We start from the raw sequence: 18,647 nt of genomic DNA, 5'->3' as shown, positions 1-18,647 counted from the left end.
TAAGGCAGTGGTCACCAACGTGTCAGAAATATTTTCGCGGACCGCCCTTTATTTAAATAAATAATACATTTATATAAATAAATGATATATTTATAATAAATATATAAATACACTGAAATAAAATGATACGACTGGCATAAAAACAAGTATAAACGACATGAAAATAAAACTCACCATTACGTTGAATTAGTGGGAGCATTGAGCTTTTTTCTCAGAAACGAGCCGGTCCCATCTAAGCGTAAACATTGACACCCGAAGTGGCTAAGGTTTGTCTTTTAAAACAGGATGCTTGGTCTCCATGTGCCGAAGCAGTAGTGAAGGCTTCATTGCCTCGTTAGCTAGCCTGTCGCCACATATTATGCAGAGTGTGCTTGGCGATAAATCCAGATTTTAAGTAGGACTCCAGAAATGTTCTTTTAAATGCAGCTTTCCTTTTCTTAGAAGTCGTAGCCTTTTCTTCTTCCGTCTCCTCATTGGGCTTTTTTCCCTTTCCCAAGAAGCTTTCCAAACATCTCTGTTTCTTGCTCATATTTGCTTGCTTCGCGGGCTCGACTGAGGTGACGTCACATGGCCGAGACGAGCGTCTTGACCTGAACCGACGGATGTAATTGGGAGAGAATTGCCAAATTTTTTATATTTTTCAAAATAAATTCTTACTCTGTGCGGCTCGGTGGCGTACCGGGTAGCACGTCCGCCTCACAGTTAGGAGGGCGCCGGTTCGATTACACCTCCGACCCTCCCTTTGTGGAGTTTGCATGTTCTCCCTGAGCCCACGTGGGTTTTCTCCGGTTTCCTCCCACACCCCAAAAACATGCTTGGTAGGCCAATTGAGCACTCCAAATTGCCCCTAGGTGTGAGTGTGAGTGCGGATGGTTGTTTGTCTCTGTGTGCCCTGCGATTGGCTGGCAACCGGTTCAGGGTGTCTCCCGCCTACTGCCCGATGACCGCTGGGATAGGCTCCAGCACGCCCGCGACCCCCGTGAGGACAAACAGTACAGAAAATGGATGGATGGATGGATGAAATTCGTACTCATTTTTGCTAGCTTTGCGGGCTCGACTGGGGAAACATGTCACGTGACCAGGACGAGCGTCTTGACCTGAATTAATTGATCGTCGATAAATTTTTTTTTTTTTTTTTCTGTGCAGCTTGGCGGCCCAGTACCAAGTGACCCACGGACCGGGGGTTGGGGACCCCTGATCTAAGGGAATTTAATCACTTGTTGTATGTCTGGAGTTAACTTTGCGCTAACTAGCAAATTGAACTTTAAAATTGCGCCAAACCAATAAGTTTAGAAAATGGAGTCAGTCAGATCACCCTGGCAAAAAAGTAAACCTACTTCTCACTTTCTCCCAGCCACTTTGACATAAGGTCTGAAGAGGAGACAGAGAAGAAAGTGGAGTTGTTGGCCTCAGTGGCAACAGCCTTGGCCAGGTATGACTTCCCTGTTCCTGGTGGACCAAACAGCAGGATGCCCCTCCATGGCGTCCGTTTACCTGCGATTGTACACAAATGCGAATGTACACATTATTGTTGGTACTAAGCTGATATTTGGGGGGGGTCACCATGTTCACAAAAATAACCTAACAAAAGCAATGATAAATATTAAAATGAACATTTATGAAAATCAGATATCACATTTAAATAGTTGTTCAACTTAATTATTTACAACTCAAAACAAATTTTGACATAGGCCTGGACTGGAATGATGGTCCATCCATCCATCCATCCATCCATCCATCTTCTTCCGCTTATCCGGGGTCGGGTCGCGGGGGCAGCAGCTTTAGGAGGGACTCCCAGACTTCCCTCTCCCGAGCCACTTCATCCAGCTCATCCCGGGGGATCCCAAGGCGTTCCCAGGCCAGCTGAGAGACATAGTCTCTCCAGCGCGTCCTGGGTCGTCCCCGGGGTCTCCTACCGGTGGGACATGCCCGGAACACCTCCCCAGGGAGGCGTCCAGGAGGCATCCTGATAAGATGCCCGAGCCACCTCATCTGGCTCCTCTCAACGTGGAGGAGTAGCGACTCTACTCCGAGTCTCTCCCGGATGACCGAGCTTCTCACCCTATCTCTAAGGGAGAGCCCGGACATCCTGCGGAGAAAACTCATTTCGGCCGCTTGTATCCGAGATCTCGTTCTTTCGGTCACGACCCATAGCTCGTGACCATAGGTGAGGGTAGGAGCGTAAATCGACCGGTAAATTGAGAGCTTTGCCTTTTGGCTCAGCTCTCTCTTCACCACAACGGACCGGTACAGGGTCCGCATTACTGCCGACGCTGCACCGATCCGCCTGTCGATCTCACGCTCCATCCTCCCCTCACTCGTGAACAAGACTCCAAGATACTTGAACTCCTCCACTTGGGGCAGGATCTCATCCCCGATCCGGAGAGGGCATTCCACCCTTTTCCGATCGAGGACCATGGACTCGGATTTGGAGGTGCTGACCCTCATCCCGACCGCTTCACACTCGGCTGCGAACCGTTCCAGCGAGAGCTGGAGATCACGGCCTGAAGAAGCCAACAGCACCACGTCATCTGCAAAAAGCAGAGACGCGATGCTGAGGTCCCCAAACCGGACCCCCTCAACGCCTCGGCTGCGCCTAGAAATTCTGTCCATAAAAATTATGAACAGAATGGGTGACAAAGGGCAGCCTTGGCGGAGTCCAACCCTCACTGGGAACGAATCCGACTTACTGCCGGAAATGCGGACCAGACTCTGGCATCGGTGATACAGGGACCGAACCGCCCTTATCAGTTGGCTTGGCACCCCGTACTCCCGAAGCACCCTCCACAGAACCTCCCGAGGGACACGGTCGAACGCCTTCTCCAAGTCCACAAAACACATGTGGACTGGTTGGGCAAACTCCCATGCACCCTCGAGGATTCTGCCGAGGGTGTAGAGCTGGTCCACTGTTCCACGGCCAGGACGAAAGCCACACTGCTCCTCCTGAATCCGAGGTTCGACCTCCCGACGGACCCTCCTCTCCAGCACCCCTGAATAGACCTTACCAGGGAGGCTGAGGAGTGTGATTCCCCTGTAATTGGAACACACCCTCCGGTCCCCCTTCTTAAAGAGGGGAACCACCACCCCAGTCTGCCAATCCAGAGGCACTGTCCCCGATGTCCACGCAACGTTGTAGAGGCGTGTTAGCCATGACAGCCCCACAACATCCAGAGCCTTTAAGAACTCTGGGCGGATCTCATCCACCCCCGGGGCCTTGCCACCGAGGAGTTTTTTAACTACCTCAGTGACTTCGACCCCAGAGATTGGAGAATCCGCCTCAGAGTCTCTAGGCCCTGCTTCCTCAATGGAAGGCGTGTAGGTGGAATTGAGGAGGTCTTCGAAGTATTCTCCCCACCGACTCACGACGTCCCGAGTCGAGGTCAGCAGCACGCCATCCCCACTGTAAACAGTGTTGACGTTGCACTGCTTCCCCCTCCTGAGACGCCGGATGGTGGACCAGAATTTCCTCGAAGCCGTCCGAAAGTCATTCTCCATGGCCTCACCGAACTCCTCCCACGCCCGGGTTTTTGCCTCAGCAACCGCCGAAGCCGCGTTCCGCTTGGCCATCCGGTACCTGTCAGCTGCCTCCGGAGTCCCGCAGGCCAAAACGGCCCGATAGGACTCCTTCTTCAGCTTGACGGCATCCCTTACCGCCGGTGTCCACCAGCGGGTTCGGGGGTTGCCGCCACGACAGGCACCAACGACCTTACGGCCACAGCTCCGGTCGGCCGCCTCAACAATGGAGGCGCGGAACATGGTCCACTCAGACTCAATGTCCCCCGCCTCCCCCGGGACGTGGGAAAAGCTCTGCCGGAGGTGGGAGTTGAAGCTCTTCCTGACAGGAGATTCTGCCAGACGTTCCCAGCAGACCCTCACAGAGCGTTTGGGTCTGCCAGGTCGGACCGGCATCTTCCCCCACCATCGGAGCCAACCCACCACCAGGTGGTGATCAGTTGACAGCTCCGCCCCTCTCTTCACCCGAGTGTCCAAAACATGCGGCCGCAAATCCGATGACACGACTACAAAGTCGATCATCGAACTGCGGCCTAGGGTGTCCTGGTGCCAAGTGCACACATGGACACCCTTATGTTTGAACATGGTGTTCATTATTGAAAATCCGTGTCGAGCACAGAAGTCCAACAATAGAACACCGCTCGGGTTCAGATCAGGGGGGCCGTTCCTCCCAATCACGCCCTTCCAGGTCTCACTGTCATTGCCCACGTGAGCATTGAAGTCACCCAGTAGAACGATAGAGTCCCCAGAAGGAGCGCTATCCAGCACTTCCTCCAGGGACCCCAAGAAGGGTGGGTACTCTGAGCTGCTGTTTGGTGCATAGACACAAACAACAGTCAGGACCCGTCCCCCCACCCGAAGGCGGAGGGAGGCTACCCTCTCGTTCACCGGGGTGAACCCCAATGTGCAGGCGCCCAGCCGGGGGGCAATAAGTATACCCACACCTGCTCGACGCCTCTCACCGTGGGCAACTCCAGAGTGGAAGAGAGTCCAGCCCCTCTCGAGAGGGCTTGTACCGGAACCCAAACTGTGTGTGGAGGCTAGTCCGACTATATCTAGTCGGAATCTTTCTGCCTCACACACCAGCTCGGGCTCCTTTCCAGCCAGAGAGGTGACATTCCATGTCCCAAGAGCCAGCTTCTGCAGCCGGGGATCAGACCGCCAAGGTCCCCGCCTTTGGCTGCCGCCCAGCTCACATTGCACCCGACCCCTTCGGCCCCTCCCACAGGTGGTGAGCCCATGGGAAGGGGGACCCACGTTTCCATTTCGGGCTATGCCCGGCCGGGCCCCATGGGCGAAGGCCCGGCCACCAGACGCTCGCCTTCGAGCCCCGCCTCCAGGCCTGGCTCCAGAGGGAGGCCCCGGTGACCCGCGTCCGGGCGAGGGAAAACTAAGTCCATTTATATCACTCATCATAAGGGGCTTGTGAGCCGTGCTTTGTCTGGCCCCTCACCTAGGACCCGTTTGCCATGGGTGACCCTACCAGGGGCATGAAGCCCCCGACAACATGGCTCCTAGGATCATAGGGGCACGCAAACCCCTCCACCACGATAAGGTGACGACTCGCGGAGGGGTGGAATGATGGTAACCCTAGAAAAAACAGAGACACAATGGGCTTTCAGCCTGCAGGAATCAATTCTCAAGCTTCTCTTTGTACCCTGGTAGTTTGCTCACGCACACAAAAAGGGCTCCTGTTCTGGAGGGTTCCAGCAGGGTCTACCCAAGTACTTCCAGGCCACTTGGTTCGAGGTATTTGTACCTACCCGCTTTGAGGGAGTGGGCTGTGCTGAATACCGCTGATTGGTTGGCTGTTTTGCCATCAGCATCCTTCATAAGCTAATTGCAAGTGTACACTTTACTAGTTGTGCTGTACCTGTCCTCACTATTTGCAATATTTCCGGATGGACAAAAAGCGAATGTAAAGATGGACACACAAAGTGGTGGAAGCTTTTCTGAATATTATATTTTCTACACCACGTGTTCACCTGCCTAATGTCTCACCAATGAAGTCTTCATAAAACAGAACAAGAAGTATTTTTGTTTATGAAAGCCAATGTGCTTGTTCAGTGGTCCCCAACCTTTTTTGCGCCACGGACCGGTCACGTGTCAGAAATATTTTCGCGGACCGCCCTTTCTATAAATAATACATTTATATAAATAAATAATAAATTTATAATAAATACATAAATACGATGAAATAAAATGATACGACTGGCATAAAAACAAGTATAAATGACATAAAAATAAAACACAATTATGTTGAATTAGTGGGAGCACTGAGCTTGTGTCTTAGAAACAAGCCGGTCCCATCTAGGCACCCATCGGACACCTGAAGTGGTTAAGGTTTGTCTTTTAATACAGGATGCTTGGTCTCCATGTGCTGAAGCAGTTTTGAAGGCTTCATTGCCTCGTTAGCTAGCCTGTCGCCACATATTATGCAGTGGGCTTGGCACCTGTGGCGATAAATCCATATTTTAAGTAGGACTCCAGAAATTATCTTTTAAATGCAGCTTTCCTTTTCTTAGAAGTCGTAGCCTCTTCTTCTTCTGACTCCTCATTGGGCTTTTTACCCTTTCCCAAGAAGCTTTCCAAACATCTCTGTTTCTTGCTCATATTTGCTTGCTTCGCGGGCTCGACTGAAGTGACATGTCACGTGACCGAGACGAGCGTCTTAACCTGAACCGACGGATGTAATTGGGAGAGAATCGCCAATGTTCTTTATATTTTTCAAAATAAATTCTTACTCATTTTTGCTAGCTTTGCGGGCTCGACAGGGGAAACATGTCACGTGACCGGGACGAGCGTCTTGACCTGAATTAATTGATCGTCGATAAAAATTATATATATTTTTTCTGTGCGGCTTTGTGGCCCGGTACCAAGTGTCCCACGGACCTGGGGGTTGGGGACCCCTGTGCTAGTCAGTTTGAACATAAGCTTGGGCTTAGCTACAGAGAATCAAATCACCGTCACTCAAATAAGATTTCTTCTTTTAATTATCCCTACTGTAATAATAGCTGGATATAGTAGACGACTACCTATGACAGTTTAGAATGTGATAATATGTCTTATTGTGGAAAAATAAGGGCCATTTAAGTCACAATTGGAGGTATAAATAGACAAAAATATTCACCAATAGTCAAGTGAAACTTTTGTTATTCATATACAGTGAGTGTATAAATATACAGTGGTACATCGACTCATTAACGCCTACAATCATGGCAGCATCGCTTTACTTTTTCTGTGTTTTTGGAGGTATTTTCACCAAGTGTAGGAAATTTGAATCGGTGCCCCCCTCTACAAGCAAAGTTACAGGGGTAATCATTCTAACATCAGCCCTATTAGAATAAGTCAACCTATGAGAATACGTACCCCTTTTTTCAAGTTGATTCCAAGACATCTATTGTTTTAGCCAATGGTGGTTCCTGACTGCCTAATGACTTTTTCACATGGCTTTGTCGTAGAGTGATAGTCTCACAACTGAGTTCAATTCTTAATTGTCCCCCAAAGTAATGACAAGTGTTAGAATAGGACTCTTTGGCACATGTGATTAGCAAGGTAGCTTGAGCTATGCCTTATCTTACTGTGTCTTTTCTCTTGCTTTCGATGGCTTTTCCTTCTTTATGACACTGCACATATGTAGGAGTTGATCTCAGTTAAGACTGCATTATCACACAGGTTAAGCAGAGATGCCCGCTTGCAGGAGGGCGGCCAAGAGTATAAGAATAGGAACTTTGGAGGTGAGGGTTAGACCTTCTTCCGCAATCTCGCACAGAAGGCTCCGCAGCTGTATATTGATCTTTCTCGCATAGTTAAACTGAGAAGGCAGCCTCCTGGTAATTACTTTTAGCATAGCGGGTATTAAAGATAAAGAACTGGGACATGATAGGGGGCATTAAAGATAAAGAACTTGGACATAATAGCGGGCATTAAAGATAAAGAACTGGGACATAATCTAACACGAGTATGTGAGCACATTGCAAGGAGTACGTGGAAGCACACAATAATTTATTAGCCTGACTTTTTCTGTCTTCTTGGGGGTATTTTCAGCAATTGTAGAAAACTACTTTTTTAATAAAATTTGAAATTTTAGTTCCTTGTCAAAGACAAGAGAGCAATCAGAATTATAGCAGCCGTAATTTTAACTCCATGACTGCAACTGTGCTATCTGAGTTACTGTCGCCGGCAACCGCCATGTTTCCCGCGTACAGTGGCTCTATCGATAATCTTACAAATGAATTCAATGCGACATTATTAAAAGCCATCGACTCTGTGGCACCGCTACGTCTGAAAACTCGCCGTAGATGGCCAACTCCGTGGTTCACAGATGAAACACGTACGTTTAAACAATTATGTAGAAAGCATGAGCGCAGATGGCGTTTAACCAAACTTGAGGTTTTCCATCAGGCATGGAAGGACAGCCTCCTGAAATATAAAGATGCGCTTATTTTAGCAAAAACTCGTTATTTTTCGCAAGTCATTAATCTTAATAAAAATAATCCTAAATACTTATTTGATACAGTGGCAAAGCTAACTCTGCGCCAGCCGACCCCCGATAGCTCCTTCCACTCAGCTGACGAGTTTATGAAATTTTTTGCTCAAAAGATTGAGTCCATTAGGGACGAGATCAAGAATACCATGCCAATCGCTCCGCCGGTTACTAGCGCTGGGGATCATGCAATAACCCTCTCAAATTTTAAAAGCGTGTCCCTTGAAATGCTTATAAAATTGGTTAGTACGGCTAAACAAACAACATGTTTACTCGACCCGCTTCCAGCCAAACTACTTAAAGAATTATTTCCAATTTTAGGACCGTCCGTCTTAAATATAATCAATCTGTCTGTTTCCTCTGGGATAGTGCCAATAGCCTTTAAAACCGCTATTATTAAACCACTACTTAAGCGAGCAAATCTTGACCCGGACTGTCTCAGTAATTATAGGCCAGTTTCAAACCTCCCATTCATAGCAAAACTTCTTGAAAAAGTAGTAGCACAGCAGCTTATTGATTACATGGTCGCTAATAATCGATATGACTCTTTTCAGTCTGGTTTTAGAGCTAATCATTCTACAGAGACAGCACTTGCTAAAGTGACTAATGATCTCCTCATAGCTATGGATTCAAATACGTCGTCTGTATTGTTACTACTTGATCTTAGTGCTGCCTTTGACACTGTAGACTTCGATATTTTATTAGGGCGTCTTAAAAGTTGTGTTGGTATCTCAGGGTCAGCACTAAGCTGGTTCAATTCCTATCTATCAGGCAGGACGCACCGAGTGGTCCATGGTAATACGTCCTCTGAGCTTTATAATGTTACGTGTGGTGTCCCACAGGGATCGGTACTCGGACCGATTTTATTTAATATTTATATGATTCCGCTTGGGGACATAATACGTAAATATAATATTAGTTTTCAATGCTACGCGGATGACACCCAATTATATATGCCGTTATCGATGACAGATCCACAGGACTGCTGTAATCTCGAGGCGTGCCTTGCGGAGATTAAGCAATGGATGTCTCTCAACTTCCTTCGTCTTAACCCGGATAAAACTGAGATGTTGATAATTGGTCCTACTCGTTATCAACATTTATTTAAGGAAACCACTATAACTATAGATAACCGTACTATCACTCAGAGTGATACGGTAACTAATCTCGGGGTAATATTTGACCAAACGCTCTCTTTTCAAAAACACATTAAGAATATAACCAGGATTGCGTTTTTTCACCTTCGTAATATTGCTAAAATCCGTCCTATCCTCTCGACCGGGGATGCGGAAACTATTATACATGCGTTCGTCACGTCGCGCCTGGACTACTGTAATGTATTATTCTCTGGTTTTCCTAAATCCAGTATTAAAAGTCTACAGTTAGTGCAAAATGCCGCTGCGAGGCTGCTCTCACGGTCAAGAAAATTTGATCACATTACCCCAATATTAGCAGAATTACATTGGCTCCCGGTCCATTTAAGATGTGACTTCAAGGTTCTTCTACTAACCTATAAAGCACTGCATGGCTTAGCGCCTTCATATCTCGTCGACCTAGTCGTTCCTTATGTTCCGTCTCGTAACCTTCGTTCGCAAAACGCTAGTCTTTTAGTTATACCGAGGGCCAAGAAAATGTCTGCAGGGTCTAGAGCATTCTCTATTCGGGCTCCAGAGCTTTGGAATGCCCTACCAATGGATATTAGAACTACTACGTCAGTAGAAACATTTAAGACGCGTTTAAAGACACATTTCTATGAGATGGCCTTTAACTAACTTGTGATGGCCGATTTGGCCGGAGTTTGTTCTGTTCTCTCTGCCCACCTCCTCCCCGGCTGGGGAGGGGGTTAGGTGGCTCAAAAGCTGATAGCGGCTGGCTGGATTCTCGGGGACCAGTTCGGGATGGGGGAGCTGCGGCTTGGCCCCCTTGAGGACACTGCCAGGACAATCGAGGGCACCTCGGACATCCTTTTTTTTTTTTTTCATTGATTTTCATATTATGTATTACTTGTGCACTCTCTGCATCCATTACAACCTGGTGATCCTGAAAGGGGGATCCTTCCATCTGTGGTCCCTTCTCAAGGTTTCTCATTTTCCCCTGGCAGGGTTTTTTTGAGTTTTTCCTTGCCCTTTTGGGAGCTTATGATCAGGGGATGCTTTGAGAATAATTGTCAATTTTGGCTATGTGAAGCCCTTTGAGACTGTCTGTGATTTAGGGCTATACAAATAAACTTGACTTGACTTGACTAGAAACTCCCAAAGTTAGGAAGTCAAGAATAAAATGACATTTATTTTTTGTTTTAAAGTTTTGAAAAGGCAGAAATAAAACTGTCGTTTTTTTGTGCGTGTATATTTTAAATGGAAAAATAGGGCAAGAAGTGTGACTTTTGGGATAGTCCTGCATGCATTATTGACTCCTATGGGAAACGTTGCTTCTACTCACAAACCTTTCTTTTTACAAACCTGACTGCGGACCCAATTAAGTTCGTAAGTAGAGGTACTAGTGTACATTGTATGTACATATATTGACATGCAGTATGCTCACATAATCATATTAATGCAGGTATTAATCTCTTTGAATAAAATAGCGTCCATTTTTAACATCAGAATGGTTTAATTCTGTATCCAAACTTCATAGAGGTTACACAGCTGCGTATCTGGCCATTAAAATTATCATCACCTGCTCAATTCTGCATTACAGTAGATGGCACAGTAATAGTTGTCATTGTTTGTATGCTAAATAGTCCTAAACAATGTTTGTGTGCTAATGTTAAATGTTTGTTTAAAACGTTACTTTCTGATTAAGAATTTCCTAATATTTTAAATTAATATAATTCTTTTGTCATTTTTATTTTCGCAACTTTCATACTTGCCAACTTTCCCGATTTGGGCCGGACATTCACGATTTTCAACCCTATCTTCCGCCTGCCCCCAATCTGTCATTTCTGTCGCTAATCTCCCGATTTTACAGTGAAGTAAACACTGTTTATACTGTGGGGAATGTGACGCAACACGTCTCCTCCTTGCTGCACACTGCACAGCCTCCCAAAGTGTTTCCCTCCGTGGCCGTGCAACCTGCTTGTGACGAAGGTTCCCCTCCCCTGCTCGTGTGTCCAGCAGTGCAAGCTGGTGGGCTCCACCCAAATGGTTGATATTGGTCTACATCAAGTATAGTACAGTACAGTACTCTGAAAACACCTTTGCAATGAAACGTGGGACGTCGGGGAACCCCCTACTAGCAGGTGTCGAAAAATATGTCAATCAAAACAAAACTTTATTGAAACAACTTAACTATCAAGGCACCAAAAAGAAGATTTTTAAAAAAAGAGGATTAAAAAAGAAACAGGAGGTGGATGTGAGTGTTTAATTAATAATTGTCTGCACATTAGTAGGTAATATTAAACAGCACACCACAGTTTTTTTGTCTCATCTGTTTACACAGACAGTTGTGTTCCATTATTAGCCATGCTGCAAGATGACACTTTCTCCTGTCAATGCTAAAATTGCTACCAAGCTATTTTTTTCTGTCAGCTTGGTCTGTCCAAACTGGTACTAATTTGTGATAGGATAAAAATATATATCCCATGGAATTTTATGGGAAAGGCTGAATGTTACATTAACCCTAGTGCAGTATTTGGACATTTCCTCTTACTAAAGGGGTTTCAAAGGCAAAACATTGAAAGAAAACACTAGGGTGCTAACATTTCACACCGCCTTTCAGAACATGTCAATAGTCAAAATGGCACCATGCCATTTCTAAGTTAGATATTCTTTATATTGCATCGGTTTAATATTTTTTACCGTTCTTTCGGTATTTTTCAAATCAATCGGATGAAGCCTTTAGGTAGGACAAGTGTGCCAAAGTATGATCTGTGAAAATGTGTAAAAATGGGTTAAAAATTGAACATTCAAAAATTCATAACTCTTTCCTTTTCATTTTAGATTTTGGATGCAATGGATTTTTTTTTTTATATGTCTCCAGGTGCTACACATTCCTGCCATTTTTTGCAGGTCTTGGTCAAAAGGATAATTTTTCCACTCGAGGTGTCGTACCTGTAAAGAGGTGAGGGAATTTGATGGGTAGGATGACAGCCTCTTTTAAAGCTTCCTTGGCTCCCTCGAGCCCAGCCACATCCGTCCACCTCACATTGGGCTTCTCCATAACTATTGCACCTGGACACAGACGTCAGAGTTCATGCTTGATTAACTTGTAGGATTTGAAATTTGGATATTGCTGTCGAGTGTTGACCGATTTTTTATTGTATTTTTGAATAATGCACCTTGCCTAATTGGTTTGCTTGTCCCGTTTTTCTTTTAAATTTTATTTATCAAGCACACCTCACGAATAAAAATGTGTATTTCAAATATTCTGTTGGTGTAATTAACTAATTAGTCAAGCAACATAATTTTGTAATGTACTAGAATTAAAATTTTAGTTGGGGACCTTTATCTGATATGAGATCAAAATAATATTGAGACTAATTCCCGTAAATTTCGGACTAAAAGTCGCTCCGGAATATAGGTCGCATTAGCCATAAAATGCACAATAACATGAAAAAAAAACATATGTCACTCCGGAGTACAAGTCGCATTTTGGGGGAAATTTATTCGACAAAATCCAACACCAAGAACAGACATGAAAGAGCAACAACAGGCTAAACGATAGGTATGCTAACGTGACAAACACAAACGAAGAGCTGAGAACGGGCCTGACGAAACATTCAGCGTTATTCAAATAACTATTACATAAATAACACGTTTATAGAACCATCTGTGTCACTCCAATTCATTAATTCCATCAATTGTCCTTTATGGAAACGATAATGCGCCGCGCCGCTGACGTCTAAATATTCTAAATATTCCACAGACCCTTATGACGATATATAAAGTATATATCAAATAACTATCATATAAACAACATTATCAAACCATCTGTGTCATTCCAAATCATTAAATCCATTGATCAAATTCCTCGTCCTTTGTCAACAACGCCGCGCGTGCACCCTGACGTCAGCCTCGTCATTATTCCACAGATCTAGTATATAACTATATTACGGCGTTAACAAAGTACAAGGAAAGACGTGGGTTTGGTAAAAGTCAAAGTCAGCTTTATTGTCAATTTCTCCACATGCCAAAGACACACAAAACAACACAACAAAACAAAACAAGAGTTCAACGAGCCAACAAGTACTGAAGCGTAACGATAAAAACATATACAAGTTGCTTTACGAAATAAAATATATCAAATAACTATAACATAAATAGTTCACCACCACACGGCCCCAAGCACCGGCGTCGACTTCCAGGTGTGTGGCGGCGTGGACTTCCATCCCCGGAGGTGGCACTTCCAGCCACGGAGGTGGAAGAGAGCTCCATAGAATCGGACCGGGCGTGCGTAAAAGCCATGTCCGAGCCCCATCCACCGTCCCCGGAGAGCCACCCGGCCGAGCGCCGACCCCCGACTTCCATCCACGGAGGTGAAAGAGAGCTCCGTAGAGTAGGACCGAGCGTGCGTAAAAGCCATGTCCGAGCCCCATCCACCGTCCCAGGACAGATGTTAGGGTTTTTCAGATTATCCTTATCGTATGATTATGTTGGAATGCAACTGGTAATAAATAACCTACCTTGTCCCATCCTCCACAAGGTCGTAAAACATCCCCTGATATGTTTTGACTAGAGCACAAGGGCTTCCTATTCAGCCTGCTCTTCCCCCCACTCTGTTTCTCTTAATAAATATGTCCTTGATTTCAGACCTCCATTCGAACATCGCTGCACGCACAGCAACGTGTGGGCTCTCTACCTGCAGGTGTCTAAAAGGACTTGCTTGTCTCTCGTGTGGTTCTTGCAAAATAAGTTGGAGTGAGCAAATCTCTAACATTTTGGTGCCGAAACCCGGGACCCCTCATACCCACTATCTGTCTGACGAAGAAGGACGTGTTGCATTGTCGACAAGCCAGCGTCCATTAGGAGTACCTGGAGGAGAAAGTCCTGGGAAGAGAATTCTTCGCTGGGCCAGCATCTTAGGTTTGCCTTCGTCTGACAGAGGTGGATTGACGGGACCCGGCAGTGCAACGAACCAGGGGACAAGTAAGTTAAAGGCCAGAAGTTGTGTGATTGTGTTGTTGTGAAATGCGTAAAATGTAGAGGTGCACGAGAGCCTGCTTGGGTTCAAGTCCCAGTGGAATGAACAGGCTAAGAAAAGCAGAGCTTCTTTTTTGTTCATCGAATAGGTGCGTGGACTCTTCTTTGTCTGTTCTTCCGAGCTGAGGGATCTGGCTTGGGTTAGAGTCCCAGTGGAAGGAACGTTAATCAAAGAAGGGCGTACATTTTTCTTTGTATGTTTTTCCAAGCCAAAGAACAGCTTGGGTTCAAGTCCCAGTGGAAGAAACGGGCTAAGAAAAACAGAGCTTCTTTTTCTTAATTGAAGAAGGGCGTAGATTTTTTCTTTTGTTCGTTTTTCCAAAGCTGTTTGGGAGGGTTTTACACCCATCCCTGGATAGGCCTAAAAAAGCGCTGGAGTTTGTGTGATTGAGTGTGTGACTGGTAGGATAAATTGACTAAAAAGCAGTTCTATCGTTGATCCACGGCAATAAAACAGGCTAGTAATCTGTTGAACGGTCAATTTAAACCTGCATTGAGGATCCTCAAAGAAAAAAAAAAATGAAAAAAAATTGTAAAACCTTAAACTACTAAAATTAAGATGGGAAATAAGAACAGTAAATCTCTTGCTCTGCTCTTCTTTGCGATGAGAAGTTCATGGCAAGTAGATTTCTTAATTGTATGCAATACATGCTGAAGTGGAAGAAAAAGTATGGAGTACAAGGAAATTTGAAATGTGGAAGAAGTGGTAGAAGTGCTAGTGTGTGGTTGAAATCTTCACAAAGAGATGAGAACGAATTCAAGAGACAAAAGCTAGAAAGATAAAAACTGATGAGGTCACAAGTCAGACCAGGAGACAATAAGGCCCCTGTGAGCGGGTGCAAGGCCACAGCTCAAGCCGCGACTCAAGCAAGGGGCAAGAGGAGTTTCCGGTCCTATGCAAATCATGTATCGAAATTTAAACGATCTGAAACCTCTCCCATATGACAGCAAAACATGTCATTGTCAGGTTATCAAAAATCTTTTTAGATTATTAGAGCCCCTGTCCCCACAAGAAGTATGACAATGCTGTTTGTATGCCCAATTACAAATGAATAGGGATCAAATTGTGTTACACTGAAGTTAAAATATGCAAATCAAGTGGTAAAGAAATGCAACTTGCTTCTAGAAGATAAATAAATAAAATTAGAATGTGCTGTCCTTGTGTGCATGGGAGGGACCAGCTCATGATCGACCACAGGAAATGGCCAGCCTGTGACGAATCATTGGTGCTGGGACCTACCTTCCGCACGCGAGAGCTGTGCATGTGTGTGCGTATGTGTTAAATTGATGAAGATTGGCTAAACTTTTAGTATAAAGAAATGTGCTAGACTGTTGTCTATTCAATTTACACCGCAGAACAGAAACAATTTTGACAGATAAAAATGAGAGGAAAAGAGAGAAATCTGTTTGCGAGCAGAAACTAATCCACTCTAGTGCATGTTAAGTGTCGAGCCCACATGAGAAATTCGAAGAAGAAAAAAAAAACCGACAGAACATGCTTTCAGGAATTGGAAGAAGCGAAATTGTGAATTTAAGATTTTGCAATGCTACATTTAATAGGAATAATTGATTGGTTCTGTTCTAAATGCAAGCTAAATCTGAGAGATTGACTTCTTCGAATTTAAAAACAAAGAAAAAAAATCAGATTAATTTGCCAGTTGTTTGTTTTAGTTAAGTTTTTTTTGAATTGGTGGATTGTTCTACCAGGAAACTTGAGTTGAAAATGATATATGAATGTTGTGTGGCGAGCGTGGATGAAATGGGACCAATGTGATAAGAAGACTCCTTTTTGGAGACTGTGTGAGATGCATATGATGAGCATTGATGAATGATTGCCTGAATGAAAGGTTGAATGGTTGAAGTCGTTGGTGACTACTATAGAAAATTAGTAGAGCGACTTTGATGAAAGAGTGATTTTGAGCAGGTTCAATGCTAAAAAGAAAACGTAGCTTTTGGATTGATAATTAACTAGAGAAAAAAAAACTGGAGAACCAGTAACACATGTAGAAGATGTGTGAAATGAGAAATTAAGAAGTGTTTACGAAAGAAAGTCAAATTAAATGATGATGAAATCATATGTAGTAATACAACACTTTACTACATATGGATTCTCTAAATCATACAATTGAGTAAAATAAAACATACATTTTGATTTGTATTCAAATTTCTAAGATTCTTGTGATAAACAATGAGAAAACGATTGAAAAGTAACTAAAGAAACTGCAAGAAAGTGAAAATGTCTAATCATTTGCTAGCTGAGTCGCTCCCCATTCGGGGAGGCCATCCATTTGCTTGCTAAGCTAGTTGTGAAAACAGTCCAATTGCCAAAGTAGCTATACGCACGTGTGCAGTACACACACACACGAGACTGATAAGGTGTCAAGAGGTAACAAGCTTGCAGACAGAACCACAAAGCTGCAGCGCAAACGACACTTCAAATTTTATACACACAAGAAGCAGATTAAATCACTGAAACATTTTTAAAGATGTGCAGCAAAAAAGTCCATGGAGTGAAATTCAATTATGGAGGAAAAGAGGGGCAAGATTAGAGAATGGCATCTATAAATGACCTACCCTACCAAAGAACCTATGCAAATGGGCACCAATATTGAGCCATGGTGCGTGTCACATGGCTCAAGAGGAGGGATAGTGGGGCAGGTCAGTCAGCTTTATACAACACATGGATTTGATTCATATTCAAAATATTTTCAAAACAAAACAAAAAAAAAATTGTAGAGTTTGTTTCAACAAAAACAAAAACACTGAATGCCTTAACAGTGGCAAAAACGTGATGGAAAGAAATGATACCGAGATATGGGATTTCAAAAATTAATTCTCATGACAGGACTGGTATAAAGTGTGAAGATGTGCTTGGATAAAAAACTGGAAGATCATGGACAAAATGTTTAGACCTGGTCAAACTGTACATAAATATTACAAGTACTGTGGGTTTAACCCCGTATAAAAAAATGTTTGGGTGACAATATAGATTACCATGTTTTGAATCCAAGTGGGAAACTAAGGATGATTAAAATTTTGCAGATTACATGAGAAAAATATTTAAAAGGCAAAAAGAACAAACCACGTTCTCATTAAGAGCATTGAAAACGAAACACTGGTGTTCTTCCAAGGGGGAAGGGCCATGTTGAATCTTGATAACTACACCAACTGCCATTAAAATAGCAGAAAGGTCATTTCTTTTGAGGTAACGTTCAATCGCAGAAAGTAAGCCAAAAGAAGCCTTACCTCTTAGAGAAATGCCGGGAACAAGAAAATGGAACAATGACGTTATTGCATGTTGGGTGGCTATCTTTGTTGCCATTTTGTTACCTTCAACAATATGGTATTTGTGGGTACTAGGAGTCATAATGAATAGGGGAGAGATGTGTGGGCAACTTATATAGGTCACCCCAAAAATTATGCTGCATTGTATCAATTTAAAAGATCAATTTGACCTTTGCAGGATGATCTGCTGTGTCGGATCTGGACCGCCATGAAAGTATGATGTTTATATGTGTACTTTGTCAACAACCGCTGTAGATGTTAAAGAATGGGATGAATATCTAGAATGAATGTGGATAATTTGTTTCAGGTAACTAACTATAAGAGTAACTGAAAAAAGAAACAATTGATCGCTTATGGCAAAACAAGCTGCAAAGACAGAAAAAAATGAATATGTCATATGTATGGATTTGCGACCAATTATTTATGTTGTACCGTTGCCATTGACTAAAGATTGTGTGAAATCTGTCACGTCTACTGGATTGTGAAATGTGTGACAGAGTATTCTATATAATATCCATTGAGAGAAAAAAAGAAAAAAAAGAAGCCATTGCTTTCAAAGAATGTAGTCAAGCGAAATTGTATATACATCAACATGCCAAGATCTGGGAAAAAAGCTGGTAAAAACCAAAATATCTTTAAATTTGAGAGGAGACGATGATCTGACCGAAATTGATGCAATTGGAGTCCCTAGAGGAGTTCCTGATTAATAAGAATTAAATGACCAAATTGCAGCAGGATGGGAGTCCTCCATTTGCTGCTGGTGAACGATGAACAAGAACGTAGACAGGATAAATTACATCCATTACAACATGCAGAAATTGGGCAAACGGACACAAGCGGGGCTCGAGGCAGTGCATCAACAGCTAGCCACGCCTTCCCTAATGTCGATCCAGAACCACAATGCTCATGTTGTTGTCTGAGAAAGGAGGCGTCTGCGCAATGTTTGGAGAACAATGCTGCACCTTCATCCCCAACAACACCGCCCCTGATGGGAGCCTGACGGATTGCAGGCCTGCGATCCCTCAAAACGAGGATGAAAGAGCACTACAAGTGGATGACGGCTTTTGGGAAGTATAACGCCATTGTGTCCTCAATTTTACCATCAGTTGCAGTATTGCTGCTATGCTCACCTTGTATGGATGTTGCATACCGTGTCTTCGTGCTCTGTTTAATTGTCTCGCCACTACAGTAATATCGCCCATGGAGGACGAGATTGCTCAGATATA

The 18,647-nt window shown here is 44.1% G+C and overlaps 1 protein-coding gene across 7 annotated transcripts in view; it reads right to left on the bottom strand.

Moving 5' to 3' along the window:
* The window catches only part of vps4a (vacuolar protein sorting 4 homolog A), a 157,370-nt gene that overhangs the window by 116,778 nt on the left and 21,945 nt on the right, over window positions 1–18,647 (bottom strand). For 6 of the 7 annotated variants that reach the window (XM_068650944.1, XM_068650940.1, XM_068650945.1 and 3 more), the window contains 2 exons: window positions 12,049–12,168; window positions 1,338–1,494 (listed from right to left, as the gene is read on the bottom strand). In XM_068650944.1, the coding sequence (XP_068507045.1) occupies window positions 1,338–1,494; window positions 12,049–12,168 (277 nt within the window). The remainder of the gene's footprint in view (window positions 1–1,337; window positions 1,495–12,048; window positions 12,169–18,647) is intronic. The other variant, XM_068650942.1, reaches the window with a different exon arrangement.

This window comes from Syngnathus scovelli, chromosome 6 (assembly GCF_024217435.2).
Source record: "Syngnathus scovelli strain Florida chromosome 6, RoL_Ssco_1.2, whole genome shotgun sequence".
NCBI classification, from domain to species: Eukaryota; Metazoa; Chordata; class Actinopteri; order Syngnathiformes; family Syngnathidae; genus Syngnathus; species Syngnathus scovelli.
The sequence above is the reverse complement of the archived record's forward strand: the minus strand, read 5'-3'. Positions and strand labels throughout refer to the sequence as shown.